At 55.0% G+C, this 12782-nt stretch overlaps 1 protein-coding gene across 1 annotated transcript; it reads right to left on the bottom strand.

The window, feature by feature from the left end:
- Positions 1 to 4225: 4225 nt before the first annotated feature.
- On the bottom strand, positions 4226 to 9830 carry LOC309452036 (tRNA-dihydrouridine(47) synthase [NAD(P)(+)]-like; the record flags this gene model as incomplete). Its single annotated transcript, XM_082076712.1, is given in 14 exon segments — positions 4226 to 4304; positions 5499 to 5627; positions 5713 to 5901; positions 6194 to 6269; positions 6835 to 6982; positions 7058 to 7123; positions 7312 to 7428; positions 7527 to 7679; positions 7774 to 7815; positions 8415 to 8984; positions 9214 to 9339; positions 9342 to 9391; positions 9394 to 9527; positions 9808 to 9830. Coding segments are annotated over 14 exon segments (1902 nt in total).
- Between the last annotated feature and the right edge of the window lie 2952 nt (positions 9831 to 12782).

Here is a 12782-nt window from a genome sequence, read left to right as displayed (position 1 = left end):
GGCTTCTCTACATTTGGGTTTGGGGATTCTTTTTTTCTCCTTTTCTCTGTGCCCCCCCAGAGCTGTGGTGGGTGCTGCAGCTGCTCCAGGGACCCGAGTTTTGGGCCAGGATGAAGTTCGGGGTGCTGAGCGGCAGCGGGGGCTGCACCGGCACCAGCGTCTGGGATGGGGACTCAATGCAGCTGCTGCCGGCTGGACCCGCGGAGCTGGGTCGCCGGGTGCTCCATGGGACCCAGGTTGTGGAGCTGGGGTGGGAAATGAGCAATAAAGGGAGATGAGATTTCCAGGCAATTTCTGGCCAGTGTAGTGATAGTTTGGTTGGTTGCAGGACCAAGGAGTGGAAAAACAGCTGCCCAAGGTGCAGCCAGACAAGGGCAGGAGGGTCCCTGCCCTGCAGTGCCTCCCTCGCCATTCTGGGGCTGATTTGGGGTTATTTTGCTGCAGCAGGGAAGCAAAGCTGGGTCTGTGGTTCCCAGTGCCCCTTCACCCCACCCCACACAGGCATAGAGCAGATCCAGAAAAACAGCATTTAATTGAAAGCGAAAAAGAAAAAAGGTCCCATGAAAGCCACGCCAGCCCCCCTCCCCCCTAATGCAGCATCCCGCCCTCCCAAACCCCTCCAGACCCACCCCCAATGTAGCATCGTATCCTCCCTAACCCCTCCAGACCCCCCCAATGTAGCATCGTATCCTCCCTAACCCCTCCAGACCCCCTCAATGTAGCATCGTATCCTCCCTAACCCCTCCAGACCCCCCCAATGTAGCATTGTATCCTCCCTAACCCCTCCAGACCCCCCCCCCATTTGTAGCATCGCATCCTCCCTAACCCCTCCAGACCCCCTCAATGTAGCATCTTATGCTCCCTAACCCCTCCAGACCCACCCCAATGTAGCATCGTATCCTCCCTAACCCCTCCAGACCCCCCCAATGTAGCATCGTATCCTCCCTAACCCCTCCAGACCCCCCCAATGTAGCATCGTATCCTCCCTAACCCCTCCACCCGCCTCCCTAATGCAGTATCCTGTCCTCCCTAACCCCTCCAACACCCCCCCCCCACCCCGAACCCCATCCCCTGCTCATGTTCTAATCCCCCCCTCCCACGCCCGTCCCACGCTTGCTGGGGGGCTCAGATTCGGGGCTTTGTCCCCGTTCGTGGCCCCGTTTGCAGCCCCGCTGCTCTGCTGTGGCAGCCTGGGACTGCGGCTGCTCCACGTCTGCCCTGCGCTTGGTGGGGGGCTCAGACTCAGGGCTGTGCCCCCGTTTTTGGCTCCGCTTGCGGTCCCGCTGCTCTGCCGGGGCAGCCTGTGGCAGCTCCACTGTTGTGCTGCGCTTGCTGGGCGGCTCGGGGCTCTGCCCCCGCTCGGGGCTCCTTTTGCGCCCCAGCTGCTCGTTGGTCGTTGGCAGGTGCTGGGGCAGCGCCAGTGAGCTGGAGTCCCGCTGGGGCACGGTGGCCATGGTGACACCGGGCTCATCGCGCCTCGGGACATTCTGCTTCAGGGCATCTTTTTGAAGGCTCTTCTTGGGGTCCCCAGGGGCTTTGTTGCTGGGGGCAGCCGAGCAGCTGGGGTGGACATGGCCGCCCGGGGTTGTCCCCGCAGCGGTGGCCTTGTCGGAGATGCTGAGTTGTGCAAATTGCATCTCCAGGTTTCGGATGGCAATTGGCAGCACCGGAGTGACTGCGGCCACCGCTGTGCCCTGGTGGTTGTACCATTGTATGCGGAAGACACGCAGGTCGAAGCAGCACCCACATGGTGCCCTCAGCAGCCCTGTGAGGGGGAGAGGGAGTTGTCATGGGCTGGGGGGACCCTCCATGGGCTGGTCCCCATCACCAATGTCCCCTGGGTCTGCTGGTGGCCGGGACATCCCCATGGGGTGAGCAGCTGTGCAGGGAACGGGGCTGCAAAGCGGGAGGAGACTCGGTTCTGGGAGGGGAAATGGGAGAGATGGCCCTGGGTACTGGGGAAATGCTCAGAAAACAGGATTTTCTGGGCACATATGACCCAGGGCAGGGGTGGTGGGTGCTGGGAGTGTCCAGGGTCAGGGATGGCGAAGTGACTGAAGGTGCCGGGGTGTCCGAGCAGACGGGGAGCCAGGGGTGCCGTACCTGCTGGTGGGGCCTGGCGGGGCGCCCAGGCTGCAGGGCTGGGCTGCTGCTGCATGGTTGGTGGGCGCAGCGGGGCTGAGCCTGCAAGAGAGACAGGAGCCATGGCCGGCGCTCATCTCTGCTCTTGCCCCCATGAGCGTCCTGGGCTGCAGGGGTCGGGGTGGGTTCCTACCTGCGGGAAAGAAGTTTTGGGGGAGCACAAACGGCTGTAGTAGCTGCAGGACCAGGGGAACGCGGAAGCTGTTCGCTCGGAGCACCGTGGTCGCTCTGACCATTAGTAACTAAGGACTCTTTGGGGTGTCCCAGGAAGGAATGTTGGGGCTCCCCGTGTTCCGCCCCAGCCCAAGAGCCTCCCCAGCTCCTCCTGGGCAGGGAAAGGGTTCAGGGGGTTCGGTGGGTGGTGGGTACAAATGCTTTTTGCTTCAAATATTATTTTCCCGGGGGAAAAGGAACAAGTCGATGCAGCCGAGCTGTGTGTGGGGACCAAGCTGCACCTTGTGCCACACAGTGAACACGTTTGTGACCATTCCGTGCGTTTCTGTGCGCTGCAGCGATAGTGAACACGTTTGTGACCATTGCCTGTGTTTCTGTGCGCTGGAGTGATCGTGAACACGTTTGTGACCATTGCCTGTGTTTCTGTGCGCTGGAGTGATAGTGAACACGTTTGTGACCATTCCGTGCGTTTCTGTGCACTGGAGTGATAGTGAACACGTTTGTGACCATTGCCTGCGTTTCTGTGCGCTGCAGTGATAGTGAACACGTTTGTGACCATTGCCTGCGTTTCTGTGCGCTGCAGTGATAGTGAACACGTTTGTGACCATTGCCTGTGTTTCTGTGCGCTGCAGTGATAGTGAACACGTTTGTGACCATTGCCTGCGTTTCTGTGCGCTGCAGTGATAGTGAACACGTTTGTGACCATTGCCTGTGTTTCTGTGCGCTGCAGTGATAGTGAACACGTTTGTGACCATTGCCTGTGTTTCTGTGCGCTGCAGTGATAGTGAACACGTTTGTGACCATTGCCTGCGTTTCTGTGCGCTGCAGTGATAGTGAACACGTTTGTGACCATTGCCTGTGTTTCTGTGCGCTGCAGTGATAGTGAACACGTTTGTGACCATTGCCTGCGTTTCTGTGCGCTGCAGTGATAGTGAACACGTTTGTGACCATTGCCTGCGTTTCTGTGCGCTGCAGTGATAGTGAACACGTTTGTGACCATTGCCTGCGTTTCTGTGCACTGCAGTGATAGTGAACACGTTTGTGACCATTGCCTGTGTTTCTGTGCGCTGCAGTGATAGTGAACACGTTTGTGACCATTGCCTGCGTTTCTGTGCGCTGCAGTGATAGTGAACACGTTTGTGACCATTGCCTGTGTTTCTGTGCGCTGCAGTGATAGTGAACACGTTTGTGACCATTGCCTGTGTTTCTGTGCACTGCAGTGATAGTGAACACGTTTGTGACCATTGCCTGTGTTTCTGTGCGCTGCAGTGATAGTGAACACGTTTGTGACCATTGCCTGTGTTTCTGTGCGCTGCAGTGATGCAGAGACAGGAAAAAGGGACGCGAGGGGGTGTCACACAGCGCGTGTTGCCCAGACCTCACTCCAGCAGTTCCCCGATCAGGAAACCCGAGCAGCCCTGGATCCCCCTCGGAGGGGCTGAGCTTTCGTGACACTTGGGAGGAGACGGAACCCACCACTGTGTGCTCCCCAAAAAAAGGGCTGGATGCTGCACATCTGCCCAGGTGCTGGGACTATTTGTGCTCTGCAGGACCCCGGGGATCGGGTCAGTACACCGTACATGGACCATTTGGCACCACCAAGGACATCCTGGGAGGAACAAGAGGGCTTTTGCTCCCGCTATGTGAGCCGGGACAACTCCTGCTGCAAACCTGAGGCCAGAGCTCTGCAGTGGCCCGTATGCTGTTAATTAATCGCACTGTTCTCTATTAGCGAGGCACCGCTGGCTGCAAGGCTGGCTGAGCCCATCTGCTGCGGGACTCGTGGCAAGGACTCTCGTTGGGGGCGTGAAGACAACTGGGCTTCTAAAGACATCAACCTTTATTTCATTTTGGAGCCAACGCGCCCCTCAACGCCTCCGCTCGACTCACAGCCGCGGGAAAGGGCTCCTCAGCCCTGTCTGTAGGAATTGGCCTTGTGTTTGGGCAGGAAGGTGAAACTGGTATGTACAGGGCCCAGAAGCATCTCGCTGGAAGAAAGAGAAGAATAAAACAAAAAAATAAGGAGAGGTTTGTGTTCAGTGTGTTAGTAACAGAACCAGTTTTACAAAATGTTCCTGAAAGGATGAATCAGTTTTGTAAACTGTCCCTGAAAGGATGTTCGAGCATATCGTCTTCGAGTATACTCTTATCTTAACAACCTAGCTTTTATCTTAGCCTAAATACACATAGAGTGAGGAGAAGTACACGCAGTATCTCCGGAGGTCAAGCAAGTCAGCAGTTATCTAGCTATAGAAGTAGTACGCCTATGCAGTACCCAAAGGTGAAAGGGACAGAAGTGATAAAGACTACTTACTTCATCCCCAAGACCCCCTGCAGGACCACCAGAGGACACTGCACATGATCAAAACAGTTTCAAGATGTTGCAATCGATGTTGCAATCAATGTTGAGTAACTGTTACGTATCTTAATGAATATATGACTATGTATGTGAATGGACTGTATAAATACTGTGTAACTTAAACTAAGCAGGGAAGCCAGCTTTGGGTGTGAACCCCTGGTTTCCCAGCGCTGAAATAAAGCACCACATATAACTACGCCCGTGGTTATGTGTCCTGATTGCTAACAAGTGCACCATACACAGTTGTTTTATGGCCCCGTGGCTCTATAGCGATGGTGACTACACTCAGGTGTCTCAAATCAAGACTTTAATCTCCCTAGAAATGAAGGCTGCTGCACAAAAGCACCCACAGTGCTGAGCTTCAGCCCCAAACCACAGCCCCGGAGGGACGAGCCCACCAGGTAAGGGCAACGTCCTTCTCACCGGGGAGTCCCCAGGGTCGGTGCCGGGTTTGGTGACCTGAATGCGGCGTCACCGCTGGCCGGGACGTGCCAAAACCCAACACGAGCCTCCGAAAAGCTGCTCCCAACCTCTCGCTGTGCGTGTGTGGAGCCAGAACCCTTCTCGTGCCAAACTGCATTAAGGTCAGGTCCCAAAATGATGTAAGTCAGCGCTAGCACGATCACATTTGGCCTCACTTAAGACTTGAACTATCTCACACTTTGGAACACGCTGTATTTTCAGTGCACAGTAATTTTCTTTAGAGTTGAGGTGGTTTAACATATTTCCTGGATGCTGGTTCAACTAAAACTTTCCATAAGGTGACTTTGTGCTCTGCCTTGTCCCTTCCCACCCATTTTACTGAAATTCAACGCTTTCTTACCTTATTTTAATCCAATCATCCACGTTCTGGCTTGCCATCAGTGTCTCCAGATAGTCTCTCCCCATGTAGTAAGGCGGTCGCTCGTTAATTTCCTGAGGTAGGTGTTCTAATAAGCCCACTGGGATGTACCTGCAGTGAAACGCAACAGCGATGGGTGCGGTGCCTCGGACAACGCGGGTTCGCTGTGCTGAGCGACCCCGGCCGGCAGAGTTACCTGCAGAGGAACGAGAGCCATTCCAGCAGGAACTTCCTCGTCTTCTCCACCCCCTGCGTGTCCGAGCCCCAATGCTCGAGGCCGTAGCTGGTGAAGTCCTTGAGGAACCCAAATCTCTCACTGGAAGAGATATCCCAGTGGCGCTGCTCCTTAATTTCAGTGAAAAGCCACGGTTTGATGAGCACCCCTCTGCAGCAAAGAAGTGCATTGTTATTCCCCTCACTGATGCTTCTGAACATGCCAACTAATCTAAGAGGCTTTCCAGCACTCATCTGCCCGCCAGTGCCGCTTGAGTTTTTATCTCAATTTCAACAGGAACCTGCTGGACGTTCCCACAGATGCAAAGTGATTTTACCAACTTTCAAAGAGTACTTTCACCAAGAAGAAACTTCTGGTGTTTCGGGTCTGTTCAGGTATTTAATTCCTTTTTTACTCTTGCACCGATGGAGCTCAGAAGCGAGGGGGGAACACAAGCACTTGCCTTGCGATCATGATTCCCGAAACGCCCATCTGCAGGGCTAGATTAGCATCTTCATAAGACAAAATATCACCGTTTCCTGTCCAGAAGAGAGAAGCCAGAGGTCAGAGCGATACAGAGGGCAAGTCAAGCTGAGCGAATCCAGGCATGGGAGAAAATTCACAAATGACACGGGGTCCAAGAGCCAGACTGGCCAAAGAGGCCCCGCAGCTCATGTTCTGAGCCCCCCAGGGATGTTGCTGACACTCCACCTCCCTCAGGCTAATCCTCTTGAATTCAACACGCAGCACTTCTACTCCGGCCGTGGAGCTGGCGAAGAAACCTGCAGTGAGACCCCAAAAAACGCCTGGAGGAGGCAGAGCAGACTGGGAATAACGGGCTTCAGCAAAGGAAATGACACGGGCAGGGGTCAAGGATCCCTCTGAAATGAGGTTTATTGGGCTGAAAGCTCCCTCCCAGAGCACCGCAGGGACCATCTCCCTTTGTCATGCACGCAAAGCTCAGAAACACCCACGAAGACGCTCCCCGCACCTGAATTTTTCACTGTCATGAGCAGAAAACACTAAAAGCTCGTATGCAGCTCGGCAAAGGTGTTTAAAAGAGCCGCTGGGCTGCGGGGAGTGGTAAAGTCACCCCCGTGTTGCGCAGAGTTCCCCGGACACCGGCCAATGATCCCTGTACCGTGACCATGGAGGCTCCCCACTCGCGGATCTTGGGAGTTATTTTGTGAGCAATGTTCATCTTCTCTTGCACCCCCGTCCATATCTTCACAGTCTGCGGGACGTCCAGCACCTGCAGAAATGGAGGGTGAGGCAGGAGTCGGCTCCATCAGCTCATCCCCCGCTGCCGGCAGATGCGCCGACTCACCGAGTTCATCCCTCGGACGATCTGTTCAAACCTGTTGGTCTGAGTCATCAGGGCGCAGCCTCCTCCCTGGGGGACAAAAAGTGGGAGAGTCAAGATTTTCTGCCTCCTCGCATAGTGAAGATGCTGCTTGGAGCTGCTCCACAGCAGCTCTCTGCTCAGGGGATGCAGCTGAGACTTGGAGCATCTCAAGACTTTTGGAGCATCTCAAGACTTGGAGCAACAGGACTCACAAAGTGTGCTAGAGAACATCTTACCTTCTTGTAGACCAGGTCAATGGGACACCCCACGTTGATGTCTACAAAGTCTACTTCAATTGTCTGATTCAGGAGCTCTGCACATTTGGTCATTGTGTCTGGAAACGCCCCTTCCAGCTACCAAAGAGGGGACAGGTTGCCTGAGTTCAAGAAGCAGCTTTTCTCTTCAGAAGCGAGTTATCATTTTTTTAGGTTATCAAGGTGACAGCACTCACCTGCACCCCAAAAATATCTTCGGTGTGATGGCGTTTGAGGAGAGCCCACTCAGAGGACTGGCCCTGGAGCAGGTTGGTGCACACAGCCATCTCTCCGCAGGTGACGTCCACCCCGAAGCGCTTGCAGATCCTTCGGAAAGGGAGGTTACCACACTGGGAGAGACAGCAGAGACGTGGTTCTTCAGATCTGCCCTGCTCCAAATGTGGAACAGCAACATTTGACAAAAGGAGAGAATGATCTACTCACCGTGGTGAGTGGAGCCAAGTAGAGCTTGCCTTGGATTTCCAGCTGGGAAACAAGAGGGATGGAGGAAGATATTCCAGTCAGCAATTTTATCACTTGCCGTGAGTATAACTCAGTGGGAAAACCAGAAGATCACCGGTTTTGTTCAGGAACCTCAGATATTCCCTGAGAACGTATTGTTTGGATGAAAGAACCAGAAACTGAACCGCTCCAGTTGTTTTCACTGCTCGGCTTGGAGAAAACTCAAAGCAGTTACAGACCGAGGGATGCGAGACTGGCTAATGGGTGCAAGGACAGAGGTGACGAGGAGGAGAGGCGGGAGGTGACAAGGAGGAGAGGAGGGCATCGTGCAGTGCAAACCAACCAGCCCCAGCCTCAACTCTTCCAGCAGCTTGTTTCCACCCTCACCAACAGCTCAGCTCCTCCACGTGCAAGGAGCCGCAGCTTCTCTTGCTTCTCCCCCTCCAAGGACACCACCACGACCCCAAGAGCTCACCTTCCCGCATCCCGCCCCTCACAACAGTAACACGGTCCCCAGGCAGCTCTGTCCTCTGCCTCTCACCCAGCCCAGAGCTCCCTCCTGTCTTCCCAAGCACAATCTCAGCCACTTGACAAGAGACGGCAGCCCTCAACTGAACTCTCACCTTCTTCTTCTCGCATGCCCGCAGCTTTATAAGATCTTCATCTGTCACCGGGCCGGCTGTTTTGATGGAGGAAGGCTCCTCGCCACTCTGCCAGGCGTCTGGTTTGGGATCTTCTCCCTGCTCTGGTCGCAGAGGACATTCGGGGCCGTCTCCCCGGCCCTCCTGGGTTGTTGTGCAGTTGGGCACCTCTTGCTCCTCTGCAGAGCACCCGGTGGCTTTGCCGCCCTTCCCACCGTCACTGTGGGGCTTGGCCAGACTGCGGAGATACTCATGGGCCTTCTTGAAGTTAAACTTCTTCTTGAGCAGCTGGTGCTGGAGGTCCTTGGAGAGGTTGTTCCTCACCAGCGTCTTCCCTTCCCACTGCTTGCCCAGGTCTGCGTTGACGATGTTCTGGTAGCTGGCGCCGAGGTGGGACTGGGCAAAGCGGCAGGTGACACCGTAAACGCACTTGCCGAAGGTTTGGAAGAGCACACAGCTGCGGCCCAGGTCGCCCGGCTTCGTGGCCACGTACTCGCCGACATCGTGGAGGAAGCGGCACCGCGCGCTGAAGTAGCACTTCTCTGCACAGCCCTTAAAATGATAAAGAGCAGGGTGAGACCTCTGCCCTCTGCTTCCCCACCCAGGCATGCCAGGGTTGGAGATACACGAGCCATAGAGACAAAGGACATTAATGAACTGGGTGAAGAACCCAGTTTTGGGACAACACCACTATCCTCCAGCACAGGTGAGGTAAGCCTGGGTCTGCCCTGGCCCAGAACTGCTCTGAGCACCCACCGCGCCCCAGAGCCCCGTGTCCCGCCTGCGTGACCGACGGGCACAGCCTGTTCTGCTCGTAGTGGGTGGGTTTCGTGCACGGCCGGCTCTTGTTCTGCCCCCGCGCCCGCTTCCGCTCCGCCGGCTCCTTCTCCGCTGATCCATCCTCCTCTCAGCTCTCCCGTCCTGCCCCGGCTCCTCCGGCCTCACCCGTTTGGCGGGGCCTCGCTCTGGGGGCTGCCGCCATCCTCACCCTCCTTCTTCTCCTCGACCTCCTCCCCATCCTCCCCACCCCCCCGGCCGCTGGGCTCGCCCCGGGCCCGCAGGAACGCGTGGAACTGCTCCTTGGAGGTGAGGAACCTGCGGGGACACGGCACCGGCTGAGCGGGGTGACCGGGACACGGGGCTGCTGGGGGTGGCGGGGAGGGCACCGGCCGGGGGGTTATGGAGGGACCGGGCACCAGCCAGGAGGTATACGGAGGGACCGGGCACGGAGTGGGGGGGCTATGGAGGGGGCGGGCACGTCCCGGGTTGGGGTTGTGGCAGGGACTGGCACGTACCATGGGGGATCGCGGGGCTGGGCACGTCCCGGGGTTATGGATGGACCGGGCAGGGCTGGGCAGCCCCGCTCCGCACTCGCCGGGCACTCACCGCTGCCGCCATGCTGCCGCTCGCGGTGATGACGAAAGGGGCGGGGCGGGGCCACGTGACGGGGAGTGTATAAAAGGCCCGGCCGAGGCCCAGCGGCCTCACAGCGGCGGGCGGGGCGGGCCGGCAGCGGGGCCCTGGTGGTGCCGCTCGGGCTGCCCCCAGCACGTGGCCGGGCTCCGTGCGGAGCCTTGAGCCCTCGGCCTCGCTCCGGAGCGGACACAGGGCTGGTCATGGCGTGAGGGACAGGAAAATACGCCTGTGGCCTTTTGTTTCATGACTTCTGAGGGGTTCCCTGATTCTGGCGAGGGGGTCTGGCTGCTCTGCATCTCCAGAGCTCCCGGCTGGGGAAGATGGAGCTCTCTGCAGAGATACAAGGCTCTTGCTCTAGGTTTTTTGGATGCTTGAGGTTGTTTTGATTTTTAAGCAGTAAATACAGCGCCTAGTTTCTAGGTGTTCAGCTGGTGTGTGCCAGCTCCCATTTCACAGAGCCATAAATCTGCCTTGGAGCCATCCCATGGGCAGAATTCTGTTGTGGCTGCTCCAGCAACAGGACTTTCCATGTTGCCCTTTGGAAACATTTGCAAGCCTAACCCAGCTGAGGTGTAGGAGGGCTTTGTCTGTTTGCTGGGCCATAGGAAGAGCTGGTTTGTGCTCTGGGCCCGGGCCCGGCTTTCCTCCCGCCAGGGCCGGGCTGCAGGAGGGCCGGAGGAGCTGTGAGATGGGGCCATCGTGTCCCCGGGGTTTGGGGTTGTCCTTGGACATGGGCTGTAGCCAGCACAAAACTCCAGATCTGAGGGGCTGCCGCACATGCCTGTTGGTTGTGTTAATGAGGTTAATGAGCAGCAAGCAAGGGCTGGAGCTTGTGAGGCTGGAGCGCAAAGCCAGTCCTTGCCTTTGGACCGTGGGTGGAAGCTCAGGCTGAAAACCAACCTTGATGTGTCAGATGTTGGATGCGAGATGGCACCTGCTGAGCTCTGCTCCCTCCTCTATACCCACCACGTTTTCCCCATGTGTTTAGGACTCTTGTTACAACCTTTCCTGGTCCCCATCCAGAAACAGCCTCGTTTGCGACGCTCTTGCTCTGGCTGGTGTGTGTGGGCCTTGGGCAAGAATTTGAAGATTTTTGACTTTTCTACTGCTCTGACATACCTTTCAATTTTCTTGGCACGGTGCCAACTCATAGAGTTGTGATACTCGCGTGTCTGTTTGCTTTGGATATTATTTAGTTGTATTAAGGCAAAGTGAATTACACTGATTTAAAGACGTTATGGCATAAGTTGTATCAGTTATTTTCTACATTGTGCTCACTGATTCCATATCTGTGTTGGGCCTTCTTTTTAAATCGAAGTATTCATTATATAACAACAAGGAACTGGACAATGGTCATGATGATACTATGTGGTTTGTCACTGGTTTATTTCATTATACTGCAACCGCTAATGAATTTCTACTCGCTTCTGCTTTACCTTGAAAAGCCTCCAGGAGAGATTAAAGAGCAGTACGGCTCTGTGTTTGCTAATTGCTCCGGAACTTTGAGGACAGCCTTGCTGGTTCTCTACGTGCTTGTGTCTCTGCTGTGGAGAAACTGTGAAAAATCTGATGACCGGTTTGAAAAGCTGTTGCAAGAAATCAAAGAACTCAGAGAAGACACATACCATTCACGACCTGCACAAACCTGTGTTTCAGCTGTTAGGAAAAGGCGTTTCCAATCTCGAGAGAGAGGACAGAGGCAGCCCACAAAAAGAGGTTCACTGTGGTTCTTCCTACATGAGCAGGGAGAAAACATGAATAAGTGGCATGGAAGACCTACCTCAGAACTTCAGGAACGAGTACGTGAGATCAAAGGAAAAACTCCTAGGAAGGTGGCTGCTCCAGTTTACAAAAGGAACAGATGAGATTCTGATGCTTTTGAAGGAACCTCTAATTCACACCCAGAGACTGTGCAAAACAGAAATTAGAGGTGCCCTGCCTCCAACCAGGTGGAGGAAAGGGATAACAGAGTTTATTGGACTGTACAAATACGATGGCCTGGTACAACACACCCCCAGGAGTACAAAGCTTTAGTGGACACTGGTGCTCGGTGCACGATAATTCCTTCTAATTATAAAGGAACGCAATCCATCAATATTGTTGGAGTGACTGGGGGATCCCAGGAACTGACTGTTGTAGAGGCTGAAATGAGCCTAACTGGAAAAAACTGGCAAAGGCATCCCATTGTGACTGGTCCAGATGCTCCGTGCATCCTTGGCATAGACTACCTCAAGAGAGGGTATTTTAAGGACCCAAAAGGGTATAGGTGGGCATTTGGTATAGCAGCTGTGGACACTGAGAAAATTGAACAGCTGTCTGATTTGCCTGGTCTTTCAGATGACCCTTCTGTTGTAGGACTGCTGATGGTTGATGATCAGCAGGTGCCAATTGCTACCACGACGGTGCATCGCCGGCAATATCGCACCAACCGAGACTCTTTGATTCCTATCCAGAAGTTTATCCATCAATTGGAAAGCCAGGGTGTGATCAGTAAGACTCGCTCACCTTTTAACAGCCCAATCTGGCCAGTGCGTAAGTCTAGTGACGGGTGGAGACTAACTGTGGACTATCGTGGCCTGAATGAAGTTACGCCACCACTGAGTGCTGCTGTGCCTGACATGCTAGAACTGCAATTTGAACTGGAGTCAAAGGCAGCTAAGTGGTATGCTACAATTGACATTGCTAATGCATTTTTCTCTATTCCTGTAGCAGCAGAGTGCAGGCCGCAGTTTGCTTTCACATGGAGAGGCATCCAGTACACATGGAATCGCTTGCCCCAGGGGTGGAAACACAGTCCTACCATCTGCCATGGACTGATCCAGACCACGCTGGAGCAAGGTAAAGCGCCAGAACACCTGCAATATATTGATGACATCATTGTATGGGGCGACACAGCGAAAGAAGTCTTCGAGAAAGGTGAGAGAATAATTCAGA

This window comes from Streptopelia decaocto, assembly GCF_964273445.1.
Source record: "Streptopelia decaocto genome assembly, contig: HAP1_SCAFFOLD_117, whole genome shotgun sequence".
NCBI lineage: Eukaryota > Metazoa > Chordata > Aves > Columbiformes > Columbidae > Streptopelia > Streptopelia decaocto.
This window is presented reverse-complemented; position numbering and strand designations above follow the sequence as displayed.